General features: G+C 39.8%; 1 protein-coding gene across 1 annotated transcript; it reads right to left on the minus strand.

The window, feature by feature from the left end:
- Nucleotides 1-1,445: 1,445 nt before the first annotated feature.
- LOC131347240 (interferon-induced GTP-binding protein Mx2-like) lies at nt 1,446-26,128 on the minus strand. The gene is made up of 13 exons (XM_058381217.1): nt 26,071-26,128; nt 25,647-25,843; nt 25,285-25,425; nt 24,826-24,980; nt 24,599-24,737; nt 14,177-14,375; nt 14,014-14,092; nt 12,327-12,449; nt 12,112-12,244; nt 8,271-8,429; nt 7,878-7,954; nt 2,705-2,923; nt 1,446-2,298 (listed from the first exon to the last, which is right to left on the minus strand). The coding sequence occupies exons 2-13, from the start codon at nt 25,834-25,836 to the stop codon at nt 2,074-2,076; spliced, it is 1,839 nt and encodes a 612-aa protein (XP_058237200.1). The 5' UTR covers nt 25,837-25,843; nt 26,071-26,128; the 3' UTR covers nt 1,446-2,073.
- Nucleotides 26,129-27,356: the final 1,228 nt, after the last annotated feature.

The following is a 27,356-nucleotide window of genomic DNA, read 5'->3' on the forward strand; positions in this document are numbered from 1 at the left end:
AAAGGACATTTGATCGGTTGTCCAGGACAAAAATGTCAGTGTTTACCCAGGAGCTGGCAGTCATTATTTTTGGACGTGAGGTTCTGGCCACATCAAGTCTTACGGGCAAGAAAACCAACTAAACACCACTGGACTCCATCAAAGTTAATGTGGTATGTTGGTATGTTTGTTGTTTTCTTGATTTAAACAGGTTACAGCTTCACTTAAATTGGTGACCTAAAAAATTGTGCTTCATGTCCTTGTACATAAATTAATTCATTTTATTCAAATACAACATGTTTACTCCTTCACTGCCAGTGTTTTTTTTTTTTTTTAAGAAAAAAAAAAAACACTTAACCCCCACCAGAATTTGGTGATTTTCACCTAACTTTCTTGGACCCCAGAATATTTTGTTGTATGAATATCTGCACAAACAATATATCAAAATAAAGTCCAGAGATTTTTATATGGTTGTATATATGCACTGATAAGAACAATCATTATCTCTATTCAGTCCTTAATTTCACATTTATTTTTAGCTTTCAGGGAAATGCCTTTCCAACACATTTTATGTGCAGAACTAGTATGCACTTTTTAAATTTGATTTTGTTCCTGTTTTTATCCAGCATTTTGTGAAGCTATATCAACAATCTGCATAAAAATTGTGTGGATGGTAACTCATCTACTGCTGTTGAACTAAACACAGAACATTACAGGTTTATTTTAGACAATTTAAGTGCTATGAATAAAACAAAAGGAAGAAATATTGCATATATTGCTTCCATATCTCTTTAATTTACAAATGTATGCCTTAGATGAACCAGTGGAGCTTATTAAATCAGATAACAGTGATTATCATAAAATAAAATATATTTTTTGTGTTCACAGATGCTGTGATTGCTCGTTTTCAAGGGACAACTCCATCCCAAGTCAGGGCTCTGCTTAGGCAGAAGTGTAACAATGAGAGCTATGCTAAAAAACATCAGGAAAGTGGTGTGGTTAAAGGTGATGATGAAAATTAATTGACCTTTGTATAACAGACTGAAGAGACCTACCAAAGGGGTAGTTCATTTAAAGTTCATGCAGTTCTTTATGTTATTTGTAATGTTAGTAGTTCTGTCTGATGTTAAAATGTACAATTCATGCTGCAAGTTTACTTTTTTTCAGTTTTTTATTTCTAACAGATTTGTGTAAGTTTGATATACTTTTATACTACTAATTTTACAATATTTAATTCTAAGCTTTTGTTTATCTGTTTGTTTCTTTGTTTTACTACGTTATTTATTTATTATTATTTATTTATTTTTTGAGATATAAAAGTTCATAGTACTTAATGTTACTTTTGCAATAAAATTGTTGGATTCATACTTTTAACTACCAAAATTTGTTTTATTGTCAGTGTAAGCATTGTGGTTTTTGTTTGCAGTGCATTGAATTGAAATAACCATATTTCACATACAATAGAAGTTAAAATAAAGATGTAGTGGGTCTAAAAAATCACTCAAACTTAAGTTGAACTAATTGCATTTAATATAAATTTAACCTGTGATGTTTTTGAAATCAGCTACAAATATTATGCATTTAGGTGGTCTAACATATTACATTCAATTCACACCCAAGTGTATTGTTACCTAACATTAAAGTATATTTTAGTTATTGTTAATTGCTTGTCAGTACATTAAACAGTGCACTTTAAATATATTTTAAAGACATAAGAAGCAATTATGAAATAAATGTACTAATGTCCCAATTAAGTGGTTTAAAAAAAACACTCAAAAGTTCAACTAATTGCATTTAATATAGATTTGAACTGTGATTCATTTGAATTGAATTACAAATAAAATGCACTTAAGAGGTGAAAACATTACATTTAATTCACAGTTATGTGTGTTCTTTTAAAAGTATATTATTTGCACAATAAGTACACTTTAGAAAAGTATACAAAAGTGCACTTACTTTTCATAAGGGAAACCTATAGAGTTTTTTAGTACTTTATCACATCACATTTAGGCATTGGTAATTAGCTGATAGGTTGAATCAGGCGGTAAACTTCTAAAAAGATGTAAAACCCTGATCTGCAGTGACCTTGTAGCTTCAGAGAAAGTTGCTGAGTTTCTCTTGAGCAAGAGTAAGACGGTCCACACTGGTCTGCATGTCAATGCGGCGTCTGCTGATATCCGAGTCTTCACGCAAAGCCTCGGCCACGTTGGCACCGTCCATTAAACCCAACATCTCACTGCACAGCAGCTGAGCAGATTCCTTCAGCATGAAGTATCTGATCAGCATGGGCACCTGATCAGCCAAGCGCTGCGCCACGATCTGTCAAGAAAGGGATAAATCTGTAATTTAAACAATTTCCAGGTTTTAATGTAAATGTTTAATGCATGTGTATTTTTCTGTATATTTTACATTTAGTAGCTCCAGTACAGTAGATCAATTTCACCCCCAAATTATGTACAGCATTAAATTAAATAATTATTCAAACCTTTTATTAATACAATAAGTATTTGTAAAAAGTTTTCTTAAAATAATTGAAAATACTGGAATGTATTAGACAACATATTTGATTTGCATATAACACATTCTCTACAGTTTAAATAATAATAATAATAATAATAATAATAATAATAATAATTATTATTATTATTATTATTATTATTATTATTATTTTGAATGAAGCCAAACTAAAATGTACTTAATTAACCAATTGATTACTAAAATCTACCTCGTAATAAGCCAGCAGCATTTCAGGGTATTTGTTTCTGCTGTCAAACCAAGCAAATTTGTCTTCTAAAGCCTTCTGTCCATCAGGAGCGTGAATATCATTCAAGGTTTTGAAGTAGATGTCATCTTGAGTGTAGACCAGTTGCTCCATCTCAAACTGCTCCCGGATCCTCTCCTCCACCTTGGCTTCCTGCTTTGACTGAATGTTGTCTATCTTGTTCTGGGATGTTGAATTGATTATAATTGATTAATTATACAATGACTGGATTTAACTATTTCCAAAACATTTCCTACTTTTAGGACACAAATGCTTTAAAACTTAAAAAATAACTTAAAATTATTTACCATTGGGGACTTCCGGTTATGGCGTGCTGGTAGGAGGTTGTGCGTATTAGGCTCGCATTTAAATTTCGGAAAGAATCCTTTTAAATTCGACTGTAATCGTTATATTTTTGCTTTAAGACGCTGGGAAAGTTTGACGAGAGGCTATGCCACCCAAAACCCCGAAACCTGGACAGCAATTACTGAAAGTAACGACACATTCTAATTCGGCTAATAATGGGGCTAACACCATCGCCATTGCTAAAACTGTTAAAGCTACAGATGAACAACATGGGCTCGCCATGAATGCGAAACAGCAAAACAGCAAAATATTTATGGCGATTCAGTCATTTAAAGACTATTTTGTTAAAAATTCAACTGACATGTTAGAAGCAATTACTAGCATCAAGGGAGACTTACTGTCACACTCCAAGAGAATTGGGGAGGCCGAGGAGAGAATCTCGAAAACAGAAGAGGATGCTGTAGCACTTCAGGAAAAAGTTAAACAACTAGAGCGAATGGTAAAGTCCCTGAGCAATAAAGTTCAAGATCAGGAGGACAGAGAAAGGCGCTCCAAGGCAGAGAGCTACATTCAAAGGATCCAAGTCACTCCACAATCTCCTTCTGAAATCAAGAGCTGAAGTTTAAACCTTTACGTTTACCTTTTTCTTTTCTTTTCTTTTTCACAGTGTGGATGAAACGTTTTTCATAACCAAAGTCAGGTGTTCTGGCGGGTTTACATGTACATTTCATTTGGGGAAATGTGCAATGGTTGTGTGGGGTGGGGTCTACTCTCAGCATTTTTCTTTCTGTGATTTGTATATTTTTGTGAACTACTGTGAATTGCATCTAGAAGAGCAAAGGCTGAAAATACACCTAATAACATTAACAGAAATGTTTTTTACTGCTTTATGTCTTATAGGTCTGATGTAAAATCTCTAGTTGGAATGTAAGGGGTCTGAATAAATTGGTAAAACTGAAACAAGTACTAGGCAGGATTAAACAGATGAAGTCCAAAATAGTTTTCCTAGGAAAACTATAGTTTTACAGGAAACACACTTGGTAAAAAATGATGTCAACAGAATTAAAACTAGATGGCCAGGACAGGTTTTCTCAGCCAGTTTCACCTCACAGGCTAGAGGAGTGATAATATTAACTCATAATTCAGTCCCCTTTCAGTTAAAGAATGAATATATAGATCCATCTGGAAGGTTTATTATACTTAGTGGCACTATAGTTTCCATCCAGGTTAATTTAGTTTCTGTATATGCTCCTAATGGAGATGATCCCACTTTCTACCAACATCTCTTTCTTACTTTATCAGCCTTCAGTGGACACTACATAATAGGGGGCGATTTTAATTGTGCATTAGATCCAATAAATGATCGCTCGACTGGTACTGATAATACTCACCATCATACAAGAAAGACTATTAACAAATATACGATAGATCTAAATCTAACTGAGATTTGGAGACATTTGAACCCCAACAAAAGAGAGTACTCCTGTTTAACACATACAAAACATACTCCAGGATAGATTTCTTTTTAATCTCAACCAGCTTATTATCCAAAATAATAGAATGTTGGTATGATAGTATATTGATATCCAATCATGCTCCAATATCACTAACTATCCAAATATTTAAGATGCCTTTATCTCCACCCCTTTTTCGATTTCAATCGAAATGGCTTCAACATCCTGAATTTGTGAAATTCCTAGAGGGGAAAATATGTGAATACTTTTCTATAAATACAAATCAGATAAGTTCTTCAGTGAAATGGGAAGCATTCAAAGCTTATATAAGGGGTGAGATCATAAGTTATACTAGGCATAAATCTAAATTACATTATAGACAATTAGACTCTCTTGAAAAAGAAATTAAGAAGTTAGAACGAGAGTTATACCACAATAATAATACTGTAAAACAACAAAAACTGCTTTTATTAAAAACTAAATATAACAAACTAACTACTAATAAAATAGCTACCAGTTTGCTGTGGTTAAAGCAGTCATATTATGATCAGGGAGAAAAGGCTGGAAAACTACTAGCATGGAGAATCAAGAAAATACAGATTAACAGAGCTATTAACTCTGTTATACTGGATACTGGAGAGAGCCTTGTAGACCCAGTTGACATAAATAATGCTTTTACAAATTACTATGAAGATCTTTACAAATCTGGATATCCTGATAATGAAGAAAAACAAAATACTTTTTTAAATCAACTTGAATTTCCATTATTAGCTGAGGACATTAAAATTCATCTTGACAGGAACCTGAGTATTGAAGAACTTAAAGAAGCACTTAATCATATGGATAGTGGCAAAGCTCCTGGGCCAGATGGCTTACCAGTAGAAATTTATAACACATTTTCGGATAAATTATTGCCCCATATGCTTGAAATGTTTAATGAGTCCTATGAAGAAAGAATCCTTCCACAGTCCTTGAGATCAGCAATAATTACCCTTTTGATAAAACCAGGTAAATCTCCAATGGAAATGGCCTCCTATCGCCCCATATCCCTAATGTCATGTGACACTAAAATACTATGTAAGGCTTTGGCAAGGAGGATTGAATTACACATTCCAAGACTAATTGCAAATGATCAGAATGGATTTGTGCTTGGTAGAAAATCATACCATAATACTTGTAGATTATTAAACATATTGTATTCAAAACAAAATGCCAGGGACCATGCAATCCTGTTATTAGATGCTGAAAAGGCTTTTGATAGAATAGAATGGAGGTACCTTTTTGAAACTCTTAAAAGATTTGGTCTTGGAGAGAGATATCTCAAATGGATCCAGTTATTATATACGGATCCAAAAGCTAAAATTTCAACTAACAATCAAATTTCAAAATCTATCAGTCTTTGTAGATCTACACGGCAGGGATGTCCATTGTCCCCTTTATTATTTCTTTTCGCTATTGAACCCCTAGCTATGGCTATTTGTCAGTCCTCTGAGATTTCAGGTATCAGGATAGGGGACATTGAACATTGTCTATCTCTTTTTGCAGATGATATTGTCTTGTTTTTAACAAATATAGGAAATTCTGTGCCAGCTCTTACTCAGCTTCTCAACATTTTCAGAGAATTTTCTGGATATAAAATAAACAACAGAAAAAGTGCCCTGTTATTATTGAATGATCAGGAGAGAAAATACCCCCCAATAAACATGCAGTTCCCCTACACCCCTGAGGGTTTCACTTACCTGGGAATTAAAATAGCTCCCAACATAGATAAGATCATATCCATCAATTATGACCCTATGGTACAAAAAATATCTGAGAGTTTAGAGACATGGAACTCGTTACCCATTTCAATGATTGGACATGTTAACATCATTAAAATGTCAGTCCTGCCAAAGTTTTTGTATCTTTTTCAGTCTATCCCGCTTCTACTTCCAGACACTTTTTTTTCTACACTGAACAAAAACTTTACCAGGTTCATTTGGAACAATAAACGGCCAAGACTCCGTCTTTCTCTTCTATAGCTTCCCTACAACCGTGGCGGGCTTAGACTGCCCAACATGAAACTCTATTACTGGGCAGCTCAACTATGTACAGCTATATATTACTTTTCAAATACAGATATCCCATCCTGGGTAAATATTGAAAGTAATTCATTAAAACTGCCATTACAGCTATACCTTTATTCAGCACAAATTCAAACACTTTCTAACAACACCCAAAATCCCTTTCTTAGGAATACCATTTTAGTTTGGTATCAAGCTCATACCTTTTTAAATGAGTCTCTTAAACTTTCATGTTTCTCACCAATTTGGGGTAACAATGAATTTAAACCAGGAAGAGCCGATATGGGATTCAGGTTTTGGTCAAATAAAGGATTAAATAAAATAAAAGATTTATATAGCGAGGGAATTCTAATGTCTTTTGAACAACTAGCTGACAAATATAACCTCCCTAGAAAACACTTTTATAAATACCTTCAAATTAGGAGTTTTATAAATAAACACATTGTCATCTTCTGAACCCCCATTATCCTCTACTGAAAACTTCACCTTGAACCATTTACATACTAAAGGTCATTTATCAAAGTTTTATAATATACTTCTTACAGGTTCAAAGGAAAACTCCCTTTCATATCTATCTGCATGGAAACATGATCTTCAAACTGATATTTTAGTAGAGGCCTGGGAAGAGACCTGCCTCCTAGCCCAAACTCAAACTATTAATACTAGATTTAGGTTGTTACAATATAAATGGTTATTCAGAACATATATAACTCCAGTAAAACTCAATAAGTTTAACCCCAATATTCCTGATAATTGTGTTAAATGTAATAGTAAAATAGGTACACTGTTTCACTGTATGTGGGAATGTGAGAAAATTAAGAAATTTTGGAAGGAAATCTTGTACCTAACTTCTAGTATCATAGAAAGTGATGCTCCTGTAGATGCTAAATTGTGTATTCTGCATATGTTTCCTGAAAATCTTTTGTTGAATGGAAAGAAGAAAAGGCTTATTAATTTCTGTTTGTTGCAAGCCAAGCATGTTATTGCCACAAAATGGAAAGATACTCAAGGTCCTACTTCAGGTCAATGGATCAGGGAAATGTCTCATAACATGGCTTTGGAAACACTTACTTATCTTGCAAAAGGGAAAATTGAGGACTTCTATGAGATCTGGACACCCTTTGTACAATTTATGACGTCTGTATAAAAACTGAATCATTTCTGTCAGGAGTTTTTTTGTTGTTGCCGAGAGTAGGATGTTGTTGGGTATGTGTGTAGGGGTGGGGGGTGGCTCAGGGGACGGGAGTTTTATTGTGTTTTTCATAAATATAATGTAAAAATCAATAAAATATTTGTGGAAAAAAAATTATTTACCATTGCAACAGACTGGAGGTAAGGGTAGTTGGGAAAGCAGGTTTTGGACACATCTGAAAACTGTTTCTGAATGGTGTCTGAAACACACAAGTTCATACATTATATACAAGCACAGATTTACTACATACATGAATGCTTTGGTTTCTTGTGGGGTTTAAAATCCCATCATTTTTTCTTGTTCACATCAGCAGAGAAAAAAAGAGAGGCTTGTGGTATAATAGTATCAGAAGCTCTGCTTTGTGTCTTTGTGTTTAACCATATGAATGATATAACTCTAATATGAAACTATGACTGTTCTTGGTAGTGAGCTGTTTTGATGTATTGTTACTGGTCTACTAAACTTATTGAAAGTTGAGGAATGGATGTTGTGAAGGTTAACTGGTGGAAGCCTACCTCTGATGACCTTGAGTGTGTCAATGGCTGGTCCTTGTAGCTTGATCACAAGCTTCTGTACCTCCATCTCAAACATCTTGTATTCACAAAAGCCAGGCAACTCTCGTCCTCTGTGCTTCAGGTCATATTCAGCCACCGCTTTCTGGATCGTTTCGTAGACTGTATTGAGTATATAATTTGAACACAAATCATCTTTCCCATCAGTTCCCATAAATAGGCATCATTATAATTAGAGTTGCTACAAGGCTAATTTTATCTGCTCTGCACTAATTACTAGCTGGAATTTGGGGTGTCCAATCTTATCGGAAAGGGCCAGTGTGGGTGCAGGTTTTCATTACAACCAAAAAGAAGCCACACCAGTCTATTCTGGTTATTCATCCCCAGGTCAGGATATTACTACTGCAACTCTCTGCTGGCAGGCCTACCTCTGAATGCAATTAATCCTCTGCAAATGATCCAAACGTCGGCTCGTGCATTTTTTCCCATTGGCGTGCACTGAATGGTTCGCAACATCGCGGCACGCACTTCAGTGTTCGTGACAGCATGGGGCTCAATCACGGACGGAGCACCTATGGGTTCACCACCCTTTGTGCACTCTGGCGCTATATAAACACACTGTCTGTGTGCCTTCCTCGCCAGATGATCTTTCCTGCTTGCTGATGAGTCATCCCACCCTTTGTCTCTGCCGGTCTTTTTCTGTTTTCTCACTTTGCGTTTTGGATTACCCTATTGAGATTTGTAGCCCAGGACTATTCCTTTGCAAGGACCTTTGGCTGCTCGTGTTTCTCCTTTGCTGCACTCCTGTCTCTGTTTATCCTCCCTATATTAAAGACTCTTTACCTAGCTCCTATCACGTCTCGCACATGGGTCCTAAATCCATTCTTCCTGACAGTATCATCTAGCCAGTCATGGACCCATCGGCCATGTCAAACATGCAGAAACTCCTTCTTAACCTGTCGCAAGCACCTCACTTAACCTCACAAGCACTCGAGTGACAGCTCTAGGACCTATCCACTGCTACCGATGAGCTGATCCATCTCTCACTCGTCATCATCATAAACCCTGCAGCCCAAGCACCTTCAATGCCTGCGACACCTACGCCTTCGCCAGCCCCACCTTAAGAATCACATCTGCCTCATCCAGAGCATTTCAGTGGGGAACCTGGACTCTGTCAGCTGTTCCTAATGCAGTGTGCAGTGGTGTTTGAGCTACAGCTTTCTTCATATCCCTCTGAGTGCTCCAAGGTAGCCTATGTCAATTCTCTGCTTCCTGGCAAGCCCAGGCTGTGGGAAGCCGCTGAGTGGGAGCCCCAGAGATCTGTGCAAGGTTTTCAACACCACCATACCCCAGCAAGATGCTGTGCAGATGTTGTTCAACATGAGCCGGGGCAGCCACTCAGTCACAGAGTTCACAGTAGAGTTCTGTACAGCTGCATTCGAGAGTGAGCGGAATGCCACAGCCCTATACGACACATTCTCCATCCTCCCAGCCCATGGAGATTGACCGTTGTTACCTGCCCCCTGCTGAGAAGAAGAGACTCCGACCTAATGGACTTTGTCTATACTGTGGAGAGGCCTCCTGCCTGGTACCATACCCACATGAGGCCGCCTTTACCACTTGATGGCACCCGAAATGGAAGCCATGAACACATACATCTGCGAGTCTCTCACTGCTGGTTATCCTCCGTCCATACTCGTCCCCAGCCGGAGCCGGGTTCTTCATTGTCATGAAGAGGACAGAACTACTACTTTGTCCACATCAGAGAAGGAGATGAGTGGAAGACTGCTTTCAACTCCCCCACAGGACACTATGAATTCCTGGTTATGCCGTTTGGACTCACCAATGAGCCAGCGGTATTCCAGGCACTCGTCAATGTCTTTGTGTATCTGGATGACATACTCATGTTTTCCCACTCCCTGGAGGAACATGTCCATCATGTCTGTTCCGTGCTCCAGCACTTTCTCCAGAACTGTCTGTATGTGAAGGCCGAGAAGTATTAGTTCCATATCTCCAAAACCACCTTCCTGGGGTTCATACTCTCGGCCGGTAGCATACAGATGGACCCTGAGCGGAAAAAGGTGAGGGACTTGCCACGGCCAGAGACCCGTAAGCAGCTACAACAGTTCGTGGGTTAAGCTAACTTCTACCAGAAGTTCATCTGAAGCTACAGCACTGTCACTGCACCCCTACACCAGCTAACATCCACCTTGCGAACATTCGTCTGGACCCCTGAAGCCGAGCAGGTCTTTACTAAACTCAAGGAACTGTTCACCTCTGCCCCCATCCTGACCCTGCCAGATCCCACTCACCAGATTATTGTGGAGGTGGATGCTTTCAACCTGGGCATGGGAGCCGTCCTGTCTCAGAGAAGCCCCAAGGACAACAAGCTTCACCCCTGCACTCTCTACTCATGATGCCTCAGCCCCTCCGAGCAGAACTATACCATCAGCGAATGTGAACTTAGCCTAATAACCTCAACACCTCCTTTCGTTGGTCCATTCCCCATTTCCAAGGTGCTCAACCCTGTGACTGTACGGTTGAAGCTACCCAGGGTCTTGTGCATTCAACATACTTTCCACGTCTCCAGACTTAAGCCTGTCCAAGCATTGTTCTTTCGTTGTGGCACGCACTGCTGGGTTTGCAACATTGCGGCGCTCATTTCTGGTGTGACGGTCATCATGGATGGAGCATTTCTGGGTTCACCACTCTTTAATAAACATGCTGTCAGCCTTTCTCGCCAGATGTTCTCTCTTGCTTTGCTATTGAGTCGTCTTGGCCTTTGTCTCCACCGGTCTTTTTCTGTTGTTGCCTTTCAGCTGGATTTTGGACTGCTTTCTCACTCTGTGTTTTGGATTACTCTATTTGGAGTCTTCCTTTGCAAGAACCTTTGACTGCTCACCTTTGTTTCTCTCCCCTGGTAATTGTTGGCTTGGACTTTACTGTGTTTTATGACATTTTGTTGTATTGCTTCACATTGTTGCTGATTTTGTCCTGGAGTACATTGGGTGAATGTTTTTGGGCTGCACTCCTGTCTCTGTTTATCCTCATTATATTAAAGACTCTTTACCAAGCTCATGTCATGTCTCACACTTGGGTCCTAAATCCGCGTTTCCTGACACCAAAATGCAGCTGAGTGACTTGTTTTCAACCTACCTGTTTTTACACACCACCCCACTGCTGCACTCCCTCCACTGGCTTCCGGTAGCTGCATGCATCAGATTTAAATCACTGATGCTTGCCTACAAAGCCAAAAATGGACGAGCTTCCTCTTACCTCAGAGCTATTATCACTCACACTGCACCATGCTCCCTCCGATCTACTAGCACTGTTCAACTGGTCTCACTATCTCTTATGGTACAGTGTAGGTATACATCAAGACTCTTTTCTGTTCTGGCACTGAGGTGATGGAATGAACTTTCCATCTAGATCAGCTGAGTCACTGGCCGTCTTTAAACTATGAGTGATGACCTTCCTCTTCCTGAAAAACTTATTTTCCCTGTTTGTTTAATGCATTTATAAAAAAGAGCTATAATTCTTAAAAACAGTATTTAGGCTAAAGTAAGTCTGTGAGCTAGTGAACCAGTCTTGACGTATTCATTGATAGAGACTTTAAAGCACTTTTCTACCTCGCTCTGGATAAGGGCGTCTGCCAAATCCTATAAATGTAAAGGTATTGAAAGTTAAGATCAACTGATTAAACAGGTGGAATCAGGTGTTACTCCTGCTTGATTGGTATGAAACCTGCACCCACACTGGTGTGCTTCTAAAGAAAATATATTTTGACTATTGAAAATTACTAAAATGATTTGGTATGGATTCTGCATATGGACTGTATACTCACATAATCCCTTTGTGTTGTCAAGATGGTCTTTCCACTTATTGAATTCAGACCGAAGCATTACAAACAAGTTATCATCATTGACCATATCCCCAGATGCCAAGCAGTTGATCTTATCATTAAATTTCGTCAAGGTCTGAAAGAAAAGGTGAACATGAATATGATTTTTGCAGGCTAGTAAAGGGCTCTGGATTAAAATAAAACAGAATATTACAAACATCAATAAAAAAGAGCTTCCTCTTCTGTGGGTCCAGTGGTGGGCCGGATTCACACTGACTCAGTTCTTTTCTTAAGCTCCACAGCTTCTTCTTGATCTCTTCTGAGATCAGTGGTAAGGATTTCTGAAAATAAAATAACAACAAACAAACAAAGGAAACGACAATAAAAACAGCAAAATTAGATCATAAACCCTACAATTATTGAACAAAAAATTTTGTTACACAACCACTGACTGATATGTCCATTGAAGTTTTCTTGCTTCCAAGTCTACATTTTCTACTAAATTCTTTATAAGCTCAGACCACAGAGTTATGCAGTGTCATGTGTTCATGTGTATCTAACTGAATGTTGTTGCTGAAAAGCAAAGTAAAAGAAAAGAGAAAATAAATTTGTCCACAAGCCTGAATAGCACCATCACGTCTACCTGTTGACGTGAGTTTGGTTCCCCGGTTTGCTTCTTCCAACAGAATTTGAATCTGAGGTCAGTCAAATGGATGGAGGTGGTGCATATCAAAAATATAATCTTAATCTCCTAAAACCATTGAGAAGTATGGTTCCTGGTGAAGGTGGTTCCTGAAAGAGATGAACTGGGACCAGGTGTAAGTCCAAAAAGTGACCCAATTGACCTTGGTCTCCTGTGAAGACCACCTGTCACCATCAAGAGAGCATAGGTTGCTAGGATGCAATGAGAATTTTTGTGGCATTTAACCTCTACATGGGTCATGAGTCTTGAGTCAAGGTTGTGTCCCATACCAGTTACCTGCACATAAAAGCTGTGGTCGAGAGGAACCCAGGTGTGCAATTAGGCATGTGTAAGTATCTGGCCTTCTGCTTGGACCATGGGCAGATGTGCTCCCAAATTTAAAAGACTGCAGTGGGCCTGCCCAACAAAAACCAAAAAGGGGGTGATCCAGTTCATGGGGTTGTTGGCTATTATAGAAGCCACTGCTGACTGGACTCACTAAGAAGGGGATGTCAGATCTGGTCTAGTAGATAGAGATGTTCACTTGAGCTTTCTGCCAGGTAAAAATGGTTTTGTGTGGGGGTTCTGCAGGATAAAGGGCTGGGGGCTATTTTGTCCCAGGTGGTGGAGGGGGAGGAGGGCCCCATATGATCAAGAAAGAGTGTCTTATGATCAAGTGGGTTGTCCTCACCCTCCAATACTACCTGCTGGAGTGCTGTTTTACCCTCTGTTCCAGTCAAGGCCTTCTCCAGTGGCTACACCATGTAAAGGATGCTAACATTCAAATTTGAGGTGGTCTACAGACTGTGGGCACAGATGGTGATGGCAGATCACCTCTTCTGCCTAAAAGGGCAGTCGTGTGGTGGTATGTGGCAGCATGGACGTTGTCCAACACCAGTTGTGGACGGATAGAAGGTTCTCCAAACCAGCAGTGATGATTCTCAGCTATGTGTTTCTGTGTGTATAATTCAGACCCCAGTGACAGAGAACAGAGAGAGACAGAGAAAGGGAGTGCTGAGCAGCAAAGAGCCATATGTATGAAAAGTGTTTGAAAAGTGAAAGTAAAGAAAAAGGTAAATAAAGAATCCATTTGAGTTGTCCCAAGACTGCCTTCTGTCTCCTTATTCCTCACCCACTATAGTCATACATGTATCATCCATTTTTTTTTTCTTTTACAAAAATAATAAATAATAGTATAAAGAGTAAATAGAGTGGAAACATACTTTAATGTGATCAACCAGGTCGTGAGTCAGTTTGGTGGCAAGGCACTGAACAGTTGCTTTCTCCTCATGCCAAAGGCAGCTGGCAATAAGACAATTGCATTAAATTACCAGTTATTACTAGTGGGTTATCACATAGATCAGAAATAACAAATGTATTTCATACCTGAAATATTCATGACGTCTGAAGAATTCCCTCTCTAATCGAGTGGCCTCAGTCAGAGAGATCTTTTCATTAATTTGCTTTTGGCCACGGCACTTAACAATGATATAGCCTTTACTTAAGGGAATGACCTGATTTCGGACTATATCCAAAATGTTTTTTTCTGTTCCCTTGTCTATGAGGTCTGGCTTTGTAAGAATAGCTGTAAGAATACAAAAAAAGTATAATAATAAAAATAATAATAATAATAATAATAATAAATATAGTTGCAAACAACGATGATTGGGCCCAAGCAACAACGCCATTGGACAAGACAAAGTGGGCACAGTGGGTACATGCATTTAAAAGGGAAATACCAAAAGGACAAGAGTGACAATTTGGGTGTAATGAAAGTTATCACAGCAATGTCCACTGATGGCAAAAAGACAACTGCCTCTCCATCTAAACTATATAAGGAAAAAAGTGACAGTTTGGGTGTAATGAAACAGATCATAGCAATGTCCAGTGATGTCAAAAGGGACAATGACTCTGCCTCTAAATTATATCACTATAACAGTTTATATATACACAGCATCTCACAAAAGTGAGTACACCCATCACATTTTTGTAAATATTTTATTATATCTGTTCATGTGACAACACTGAAGACATGACACTCTGCTACAATGTAAAGTAGTGAGTGTACAGCCTGTATAACAGTGTAAATTTGCTCTCCCCTCAAAATAACTTAACACACAGCCATTGATGTCTAAACCGTTGGCAACAAAAGTGAGTACACCCCAAAGTGGGAATGTCCAAATTGGGCCCAATTAGCCATTTACCCTCCCCAATGTCATGTGACTTGTTAGTGTTATAATGTCTCAGGTGTGAATGGGGAGCAGGTGTGTTAAATTTGGTGTTATTGCTCTCACACTCTCTCATACTGGTCACTGGAAGTTCAACATGGCACCTCATGGCAAAGAACTCTCTGAGGATCTGAAAAAAAAATTGTTGCTCTACATAATGATGGCCTAAGCTATAAGAAGATTGCCAAGACCCTGAAACTGAGCTGCAGCACGGTGGGCAAGACCATACAGCAGTTTTACAGGACAGGTTCCACTCAGAACAGGCCTCGCCATGGTCCACCAAAGAAGTTGAGTGCACATGCTCAGCATCATATCCAGAGGTTGTCTTTGGGAAATAGATGCCAGCATTGCTGCAGAGGTTGAAGGGGTGGGCGGACAGCCTGTCAGTGCTCAGACCATATGCCGCACACTGCATCAAATTGGTCTGCATGGCTGTCGTCCCAGAAGGAAGCCTCTACTAAAGATGATGCACAAGAAAGCCCGCATACAGTTTGCTGAAGACAAGCAGACTAAGGACATGTCCTGTGGTCCAATGAGACCAAGATAAACTTATTTGGTTCAGATGGTGTCAAGCATGTGTGGTAGCAACCAGATGAGGAGTACAAAGACAAGTGTGTCTTGCCTACAGTCAAGCATGGTGGTGGGAGTGTCATGGTCTGTGCCTGCATGAGTGCTGCCAGCACTGGGGAGCTACAGTTCATTGAGGGAACCATGAATGCCAACATGTACTGTGATGTACTGAAGCAGAGCATGATCCCCTCCCTTCGGAGACTGGGCCACAGGGCAGTATTCCAACATGATAACGACCCCAAACACACCTCCAAGATGACCACTGCCTTGCTAAAGAAGCTGAGGGTAAAGGTGATGGACTAGCCAAGCATGTCTCCAGACCTAAACCCTATTTAGCATCTGTGGGGCATCCTCAAATGGAAGGTGGGGGAGTGCAAGGTCTCTAACATCCACCAGCTCTGTGATGTCATGGAGGAGTGGAAGAGGACTCCAGTGGCAACCTGTGAAGCTCTGGTGAACTCCATGCCCAAGAGGGTTAAGGCAGTGCTGGAAAATAATGGTGGCCACACAAAATATTGAAACCTTGGGTCCAATTTGGACATTTCCACTTTGGGGTGTACTCACTTTTGTTGCCAACAGTTTAGACATCAATGGCTGTGTGTTAAGTTATTTTGAGGGGAGAGCAAATTTACACTGTTATACAGGCTGTACACTCACTACTTTACATTGTAGCAGAGTGTCATTTCTTCAGTCTTGTCACATGAAACGATATAATAAAATATTTACAAAAATGTGAGGGGTGTACTCACATTTGTGAGATACTGTATGTATATAAAGTCGCCCAGATATACACATGTATACACATTTCAGGAAAAGAAAAATTTATATTAATTTTTTATTACTAAATTTATTGCTATACGTTATAGATTATATATATATATATATATATATATATATATATATATATATATATATATATATATATATATATTATACTAATTAATTTAATTATAAATTATAAATTAATAAATTATACTAATATAATTTACATCACACTATTTTTCTTTTCCTGAAGTGTATATGCATTTTTGGTTGACTCTGTATATATAAATTGTGAAAATGAAGCCATATTTAAAAAAAAAATAAATAAATAAAGGGGAAAGAGCCTCTAGTGGACATAGTCTAGTACTGCAGGAGTCAGGTCAAAGCCATGTCTAGTCAATAGACTGATAAATGTAAAAATTTGTTGTGAGCCGTTATGAGCTGTGCAGCTATATTTCTGACAAAGTTCCAGGGGGCGCTGCGACAGCCCTGTGCCACACCCGGGGACCAGTCCCACTGGCTTTTCTCATAAACATTTGCACTTTCCATGTGAAATATTTTGGAACATTAGGCCTTTCCACTCGTAAGATATGACAAGATTCATTTTCTTCCATTATGTTCCCATGTATATCGTCGCCATAGTAACAATTTAAAGTATCAAAAATTCCTTCACTGTTTCACATCAGCCATGTCTTGACATTATTCTGACTGATTTTGACCCAAATCAGGTGAAAGTAAGGGACAAAATATTAGAGATTTCAAATAGTCACACACTTCCTGCTGCCATTTGGTGGCGCTATGACCAAGACTCACAGTTGTCATATCCACGTGATCAGCTTTCAATGCTTAACATAATTCTCAGGTTTCTTGCAGATCACTTAATGTACACAGACGTTATTAGCCACTTCCTCTTTCGTTTTATTCGCCATAAGTTTAAGGGTTCCTCGCAGCTGAATTGTTTGAGATATCAAAAATCCCTTCACAATTATGCATTATCAATGTCTTGGGATCATTTTAGTCTGGGTTTGGTGGCAGTTGTATCAATTCCCTAGGAGGAGTATTTCAAATTCCATTGGGTGTGTTTTGCAAACAACTCAAAATAACTGACTTCCTGTGAATTAGACTTAATGACATGCAATGAGAAAGTTGTTCAACTCAGTGAGATCTAAGTGTGTACCAAGTTTTACATGGATATGTGCAAGTGTGTATCAGCTATGTAGCAAGATTTTTCAGGGGGCGCTGCGACGGGTGTGTGCCACGCCCACGGCTGAGCCACAGTGACGTCCTAATTCCAACCTGTCTGCTGATTTTCATGAGTTTTTGTGCATGTTAAGACCCCCAAAAGTGCCCAGATGTTTGAAAAAAAATAATAATAATAATTATTCTTAGAACAACAAGAAGTCCCTTCACACTGCTAGTGCTTGGGCCCTAAATATGGTTGCAAGCAACGATGATCGGGCCCAAGCAACAGCGCCATCACCACCCAGGCGCACGAGACACAGTGGGTACAGTGGGTACCATGCATTTAAAGGGGAAATAACAAAAGGGCAAAAGTGATAATTTGGGTCTAACGAAACTGATAAAAGCAATGTACACTGATGGCAAAAAGAAAACTGCCTCTCCCTCTAAACTGTATAAGGACAAAAGTGACAGTTTGGGTGTAATGAAACATATCATAGCAATGTCCAGTTATGTCCAAAGGGACAGTGACTCTCCCTCTAATCTACAGTATCTTACAAAAGTGATTACACCCCTCACATTTCAGGAACCATTTTATTATATGTTCTCAAGGGACAATACTATAGAAATGAAAATTGGATATACTTTAGAGTAGTCAATGTGCAGCTTGTATAGCATTCCAATTTTACTGTCCTTTAACAGTAATTCAACATGAAGACTTTATTGTCTAAATAACTGGCAATGAAAATGAGTACACCCTAAGTGAACATCTCAAAACTGTGTCCAAAGTGTCAATATTTTGTGTGAGCACCATTGTTAGCTAGCACAGCCTCAATCCTCCTGGCCATGGAATTCACCAGAACTGCACATGTTGTTGCTGGGATCCTCTTCTACTCCTCCATAATGATATCACGGTGCTGCTGGATGTTAGACACATGGCACTTCTCCCCCTTCTGTGTGAGGATGCCCCACAGGTGCTCAATAGGGTTCAGGTCTGGAGACAGACTTGGCCACTTCATCACCTTCACCTTCAGCTTCCTCAGCAAAGCATTTGTCATCTTGGCGGTGTGTTTGGGGTCATTATCATGTTGGAAAATTGCCGTTTGGCCCAGTTTTTGTAGGGAGGGCATCAGGTTCTGCTTAAGAATGCTGGAATCCATGTCTCCCTCAATGAACCCCCCAGTACCAGCAGCATGCATGCAGCTCCAGACCATGATGCTACCATCACCATGCTTAACTGTAGGCAAGAGACAATTTTCTTGGTACTCCTCACCAGGGCATCACGACACATGCTGGACACCATCTGACCCCAACAAGTTTATCTTAGTCTCATCAGACCACGGGACATGGTTACAGTAATTCATGCTCTTGGACAAGTTGTCTTCAGCAAACTGTTTGTGGGCTTTCTTGTGAACCAGCTTCAGAAGAGGCTTCCTTCTGGGATGACAGCCATGCAACCCAACTTGGTGCAGTGTGCGACGTATGGCCTGAGCACTGACAAGCTATCCACCCACTTCTGCAACCTCTAAAGCAATGCTGGCAGCACTCATGCGTCTGTTTTTCAAAGGCAGCTTCTGCCCCTGACACATAGCACAAGGACTCAACTTTTTTGATTGACCCTTGCGAGGTCTGTTCCGAGTGGAACCTGTCTTGGAAAACCCTCTGTATGACCCTGGCCACTGTACTGTAACTCAGTTTCACGGTGTTACCGATCTTATTGCAGCCTAATCCATCCATGTGGACAGTAACAATTCTAATTCTCATATCCTCTGAGAGTTCTTTACCATGAGATGCCATGTTGATCATCCAGTGGTCAGTATGAGTGAATTGTACTCAAAGCACCAAATTTTAAATACTCTATAAGATACACAAATTTGTATGGTCCTTTCAAGCTGACAAACACATGAACATGATAAATAGGGCATGTGACTTTGCACGGTTAAACGATATACAGCTTTTATCACTTAGGGTGTACTCACTTTTGTTGCCAGCTATTTTGACAATAATGGCTGTATGTTGAGTTGTTTTCAGAGGACAGTAAATCTATACTGCTATACAAGCAGCACATTGACTACTCTAAAATATATCCAAGTTTCCTTTTCATAGTATTGTCCCTTGAGAAGACATATTAAAATGTTTGCTGTAATTAGAGGGGTGTACTCACTTTTGTGAGTTAATCTAGCCATGGGGGTCACAGTCCAGTGACTTCCGTGCCAGTCCCAAGCCCAGATAAATAGAGAGGGTTGCGTCAGGAAGGGCATCCGGCGTAAAACATTGCCAAATTTAACCATGCGAATCGTCAGTACTTTAAATTTCATACCGGATCGGTCGAGGCCCGGGTTAACAACGACCGCCATCGGCGCCATTGACCTACAGGGTGCTGGTGGAAATTGGGCTACTGTTGGTCGAAGAAGTAGAGGAGGGAGGAGAGTGCATAGACCGAGAGAGAAGAGGAAAGGTAAGAGTGTAGGACTGAGAATAGGAACTCTGAATGTTGGTACTATGACAGGGAAAGGTAGAGAGCTGGCTGATATGATGGAGAGAAGGAAGGTGGATATATTGTGTGTACAGGAGACCAGGTGGAAGGGTAGCAAGGCTCGTAGTATAGGAGCAGGATTCAAGCTGTTTTATTATGGTGTGGATAGTAAGAGAAATGGGGTAGGTGTGGTCCTGAAGGAGGAGTTTGTGAGGAGTGTTCTGGAGGTGATGAGAGTGTCAGACAGGGTGATGAGTCTGAAGTTGGAGATTGAAGGGGTGATGTTGAATGTTGTTAGTGGTTATGCCCCACAGGTAGGTTGTGAGTTAGAGGGGAAAGAGAGATTCTGGAGTGAATTAGATGAGGTGATAGAGAGTATTCCAACAGGTGAGAGAGTGGTGATAGGAGCAGATTTTAATGGACATGTTGAGGGGAACACAGGTGATGAGGAGGTGATGGGCAAGTTTGGAGTTAAGGAAAGGAACCTTGAAAGACAGATGGTAGTGGACTTTGCTACAAGGATGGACAGGGCTGTGGTTAACACATATATTTCAGAAGAGGGAGGAGCATAGAGTGACTTACAAGAGTGGAGGTAGGAGCACACAAGTAGACTACATCCTATGTAGAAGAGGCAATCTGAAAGAGATTCGTGACTGTAAAGTGGTAGTGGGAGAGAGTGTAGCCAGACAGCATATGATGTGTGGTGTGTAGGATGAATTTGATGGTCTGTAGAGGTGAAAGATAGAGATGGAGAAGAAAACCAAGTGGTGGAAGCTGTAAAAGGAGGAATGTTGTGAGGAATTTAGACAGAAGTTGAGGCAGGCTCTGGGTGGTCAGGTAGTGCTGCCAGATGACTGGGAAACTACAGCAGAAGTGATCAGGGAGGCAGGAAGAAAGGTGCTGGGTGTGTCATCTGGAAGGAGGAAAGAAGATAAGGCGACTTGTTGGGGGAATGAGGAAGTTCAGGATAGTATTCAAAGAAAGAGGTTAGCCAAGAAGAAGTGGGACATGGACAGGACTGAAGAGAATAGACAGGAATACAAGGAGTTACAGCACAGAGTGAAGAGGGAGGTGTCTAAGGCCAAGCAGAAGGTGTATGATGAGTTGTACAGGTTAGCTAGGCAGAGGGATCGAGATGGGAAGGATGTGCGGCAAGTTAGAGTTATTAAGGATAGAGATGGAAAAGTGCTCACAAGTGAGGAGAGTGTACGGAGGAGATGGAAGGAGTACTTTGAAGAGCTGATGAATGAGGAATATGAGAGGGAAAAAAGAGTAGAAGGGGTGAACTCTGTGGAACAGAAAGTAGATAAGATTAGAAAGGATGAAGTCAGGAAGGTTTTGAAGAGGATGAAAAGTGGAAAGGCAGTTGGTCCTGACGACATCCCGGTGGAGGTCTGGAAGTGTCTAGGAGAGGCAGAAGTGGAATTTTTAACTAGTCTGTTTAACAGGGTTTTAGAGAGTGAGAAGATGCCTGAGGAATGAAGTGTATTAGTGCCTATCTTTAAGAATAAGGGTGACGTGCAGAGTTGCAGCAACTATAGGGGGATAAAGTTGATGAGCCATACAATGAAGCTATGGGAAAGAGTAGTGGAAGCTAGGTTAAGGAAGGTAGTGGAAATTTGTGAGCAGCAGTATGGCTTCATGCCCAGAAAGAGCACAACAGATACAATTTTTGCTCTGAGAATGTTGATGGAGAAGTATAGGGATGGTCAGAGAGAGTTGCACTGTGTTTTTGTAGACTTGGAGAAAGCGTATGACAGGGTGCCAAGAGAAGAGCTGTGGTACTGTATGAGGAAGTCAGGAGTAGCAGAGAAGTATGTCAGAGTGGTGCAGGACATGTATGAGAGGAGCAGGACAGTGGTGAGGTGTGCTGTAGGTCAGACAGAGGAGTTCAAAGTGGAGGTGGGACTGCATCAGGGATCGGCTCTGAGCCCCTTCCTGTTTGCTATGGTGATGGACCAGGTGTCAGAGGAGGTCAGGCAGGAGTCTCCTTGGACAATGATGTTTGCAGATGACATTGTGATCTGTAGTGAGAGCAGAGAGCAGGTGGAAGAAAACCTGAAGAGGTGGAGGTTTGCACTGCAGAGAAGAAGAATGAAAGTCAGTCAGAGTAAGACTGAGTACATGTGTGTGAATGACAGGGAGGGAAGTGGAACAGTAAGATTACAGGGTGAAGAGGTGAAGAAGGTACAGGAGTTTAAGTACTTGGGGTCAACAGTCCAGAGTAATGGAGAGTGTGGGAAAGAGGTAAAGAAGCGAGTGCAGGCAGGTTGGAATGGGTGGAGAAAGGTGTCGGGAGTTCTGTGTGATAGAAAAATTTCAGCAAGAATCAAGGGGAAGGTGTACAGGACAGTGGTGAGACCGGCCATGCTGTATGGTTTAGAGACAGTATCACTGAGACAGAGACAGGAGTCAGAGCTGGAGGTAGCAGAGCTAAAGATGTTGAGGTTCTCTTTGGGAGTGACACGGTTGGACAGGATTAGGAACGAGTACATCAGAGGGACAGCTCATGTTGGACGATTGGGGGACAAAGTTAGAGTAAGATGGTTTGGACATGTCCAGAGGAGGGAGAGTGGCTATACTGGTAGGTGAATGTTGAACATGGAGCTGCCAGGCAGGAGGAAAAGAGGAAGGCCATGGATGTAATAAATGAGGATATGAAGCTAGTGGGTGTAAGTGTTGAGGATTAAGAAGATAGGGATAGGTGGAGAGAGATGAGTCGCTGTGGCGACCCCTGAAGGGAAAAGCCGAAAGAAGAAGAAGAAGAAGAAGAGTTACTGTATATTACTATATCAGTTTATATACATACATATACATACACTATATTGCCAAAAGTATTCGCTCACCTGCCTTGACTGGCATATGAACTTAAGTGACATCCCATTCCTAATCCATAGGGTTCAATATGACGTCGGTCCACCCTTTGCAGCTATAACAGCTTCAACTCTTCTGGGAAGGCTGTCCACAAGGTTTAGGAGTGTGTTTATGGGAATTTTTGACCATTCTTCCAGAAGCGCATTTGTGAGGTCACACACTGATGTTGGACGAGAAGGCCTGGCTCTCAGTCTCCGCTCTAATTCATCCCAAAGGTGTTCTATCGGGTTGAGGTCAGGACTCTGTGCAGGCCAGTCAAGTTCATCCACACCAGACTCTTTCATCCATGTCTTTATGGACCTTGCTTTGTGCACTGGTGCACAGTCATGTTGGAAGAGGAAGGGGCCAGCTCCAAACTGTTCCCACAAAGTTGGGAGCATGGAATTGTCCAAAATGTCTTGGTATGCTGAAGCAGAGTTCCTTTCACTGGAACTAAGAGGCCAAGCCCAGCTCCTGAAAAACAACCCCACACCGTAATCCCCTCTCCACCAAACTTTACACTTGGCACAATGCAGTCAGACAAGTACTGTTCTCCTGGCAACCGCCAAACCCAGACTCGTCCATCAGATTGCCAGATGGAGAAGCGTGATTCGTCACTCCAAAGAACGCGTCTCCACTGCTCTAGAGTCCAGTGGCGGCGTGCTTTACACCACTGCATCCGACGCTTTGCATTGCACTTGGTGAGGTATGGCTTGGATGCAGCTGCTCGGCCATGGAAACCCATTCCATGAAGCTCTCTGCGCACTGTTCTTGAGCTAATCTGAAGGCCACATGAAGTTTGGAGGTCTGTAGCGATTGACTCTGCAGAAAGTTGGCGACCTCTTCGCACTATGCGCCTGAGCATCCGCTGACCCCGCTCCGTCAGTTTACGTGGCCTACCGCTTCGTGGCTGAGTTGCTGTCGTTCCCAAACACTTCCACGTTCTTATAATACAGCTGACAGTTGACTGTGGAATATTTAGGAGCGAGGAAATTTCACGACTGGATTTGTTGCACAGGTGGCATCCTATCACAGTTCCACGCTGGAATTCACTGAGCTCCTGAGAGCGACCCATTCTTTCACAAATGTTTGTAAAAACAGTCTGCATGCCTAGGTGCTTGATTTTATACACCTGTGGCCATGGAAGTGGTTGGAACACCTGATTCTGATTATTTGGATGGGTGAGCGAATACTTTTGGCAATATAGTGTATATAGATATATATATATATATATATATATACATATACATATATATACACATATTATATACACATATATATATATATATATGAGAGAGAGAGAGAGAGAGAGAGAGAGAGAGAGAGTCACCCAGAAAAATGTATACACATTTCAGGAAAAGAAAAATTTGTAGAATAATTTAATTACTAATTTTATTGCTATATGTTATATATTGATATAAATGATGATATTATGATAATAATATGTTAATTTTAATAATATTATACTAATATAATATAGATCATACTATTTTTCTTTTCTTGAAGTGTATATAAATTTTTTGGCTGACTCTGTATATATAAATTGTATAATAATAAAAAAAAAATAAAAAAAATAAAAAAAAATCCTTAGAAAAACAAGAGGGCCCTTCACACTGCTTGTGCTTGGGCCCTTATAATCCTTAGAAGAACAAGAGGTCTCTTCACACTGCTAGTGCTTGGGCCCTAATAATAATAATAATATGTTACTGTTTCTTTTAATGAACTTTGTTGATACTTTACCCAGAGTCCTTTTTCCTTCAGGATCCACTTCCTCTGCCATTTTCAGAGCTTCTGTTGTTGCTATGTCAACATTACATGGTACTACGACCAAATTTATAGTTTGATCCTTCTCTATGTATTTCCTAATGAGCTTCTTAATCTAGACAAAAATAAGACAAGCAATGTTACAATTCAACTAAAGGCCTTAACCTGATAAGCAAAAAGATCAAGTTACAGTTTACACTGACTTGTTGTCCAATGTCTCCAGGTTGACCTTTTACAGGAACTCTGGCAATCCCAGGGAGATCGATCAGTGTGAGGTCACATACATCAGGAGCCATGATCTCCAGAGTGATGAGTTCATCACAAATTCCAACTCCTTCTCCAGCCAGCTCATTCTGGGCTGTTACAGAGATGGAGTAAGCATTATAAAAAAAAATTAACATATCTTGTTTTAACATATAAGTGTTACAAGACAAGACTGTTAAATAGTTAAATAGAAAATTATACAGAATTATATACATAGTAAATTTAGAGTAAAAACTTTTTGGATGATTTAATTTTTTTTAATCTAATGACAGAAACCTGAAATTCTAAAGCAGAATCTGAAAGCAAGAACCTGACAGCAAGGTTACCATTTCAGAACCATAAGAAAGGAATTTTATATATTTGTATATTTGTTCCGTTTTTTCACAAATGTTACTAACCTTTCTTAACATAACCCTCAACCAGTGATGGGTCATTAAACTTTTCTGTGAACTGTCCTTTGTAAGATATTACAGCTTGCCATTGAACACCACATTTTATCTTCCTCAGCCTTAGCTCCAGTGGACATCTTGTCACAATACCTAAAGTTGAAAAAGCACATTATACATCAGCTTTTTCCTGCATCTATTAATATCAAACAGAGAAACATCACTTACAGTGTGTGTGTGTGTGTAAAAAGAAGTGAAATTTTTGAATTTGAATTGAATTGTTGGAAATAAATAGTCAAATTCCAACATAAAAGTGGTAATATATGCAATGTGTTATATTTATTACTCTGTAAGAGAAATAAGAAATCACTCACCACTCCCTCTGGGCAGTGCCACCCCAGATAGTGCTTCTAACACAGAACTTTTTCCAGAACTCTGATCTCCAATTACAGCTATAGTTGGCAAAGCCAAATCTTTGTCAATACCAATCAGCCTAAAAGAGTCAATCAGATCGATATAAGGACGAACTCTCTCCTCTAAATGGCTGTGGAAAACTCCTTCCATTGGCTTACTGTGAAGTAAAAGGCATTAAGTTTCACATTTGACAGTCACACAAGCTGATGATTGTTTGATCCCATTAAATTTATACTGAACTGTTCTGACCATCATAAGTGAAATTTTCATAATTATCTTGTTTACTCCCCATCGTCTAGGAAACAAATTCCAAAAGTTTTTTTTTTTACAAGAAGAACTATTTAATTTACTCTCACATCATAGAAATGAAGGCATTTCGCTTACCTAGCTGAGTACAGCAACTTGATTTCACAAGGGATGTGAATAAACTGAAAGTGACACTTGTGACTCTATTTATACACACACACACACACACACACACACACAAACACACACACTATAGGCCATACCTCTACCATGGATGTGGATGAAGAACTGTGTGACATAGTGAATGTATGTAAGTCAAAGAACCATACCACAATGTCTTGTTTAATATCACTTTATTTATTGATTTATTTTCATTTTTTCAGTCACATGGAAGGTGCACATTCCAGTGTGACTTATGTTTATTATTTTGGTGTTTTTGGATTGTAAAGAAGAAAGGGTAAATGAAGAGATGATTTGTTTGATAATGATGATTTTCTTTGCCTTACCTTTCCCTCTAGGGCTTCCTAGTAGGAGGGGCCGGCCCACAAACAGGAAGCTATATATGTATATTTCCATCCACAGGAGGGGAGGGGTGACTTAGTGTTGTCATTGGGCTATTTGAATTTGTGGGGAGGGACTACACAGGGTTTTTTTAAAATATAGTGTCGTTATTGGGCTATTTGAATTTAAGGGGAGGGGAGTCTTTTGTGTGAGTTCTCTCCTCATTTTGTTTGTCTGTATTTTGTTTTTCCCTTTGTTATTTGTTGTTTGGAATTTACATTGGAGGACTCCTGTTCCATTGTTTGGTGCATGACCTGAAAAGATAATTAAAATAACCTCTAGAGGCTTCTGTTTTGTGTTTGTTTTGCTGCCTACTTTGCCACAGTCAAGAAGACCTTACAACAAACTAAAAAAAAATTGTACAAGAAATAAAAAACCTAATGTAAAACAACTAAACGTGTGGGTTTTCCCATGATCCCTGTTTGGACTTTCCATGTTTTTATTAGGCTTCCTTATTTGTCACTTAAATCCCATAGTTTCCAGATTTTGTAACACTACAAAATAGAAAAAAGTAATTTTACAAGGCATAATGTGTGTTTTGATAGGATCTGACATTAAATCCAAAAGCCTTCAGAGTCTCTACAGCTGGTAATCTGCAGTTTACTAAGTGTAGTTACTGAATGTTATCAGCTCTCCCCCACCGAGTCCCTCACAGTGTTTCAACCATGCAGGTACTTTATCTCTGACTTCATTTAAGAAAATAGTATGAAAGAACTGTTGGAACGCAGAGATTTCTCTGATCAGACACATCACATGGTGGTCCAGGGCCTTCTCCAATTACCTTTTACTTTTTTATTTACTTGCAAAAGCTAAACAACCTGATAAACAATAAAGACTCTTCCAATGAATCTTATCCATGTAAA

This window comes from Hemibagrus wyckioides, linkage group LG26 (assembly GCF_019097595.1).
Source record: "Hemibagrus wyckioides isolate EC202008001 linkage group LG26, SWU_Hwy_1.0, whole genome shotgun sequence".
NCBI lineage: Eukaryota > Metazoa > Chordata > Actinopteri > Siluriformes > Bagridae > Hemibagrus > Hemibagrus wyckioides.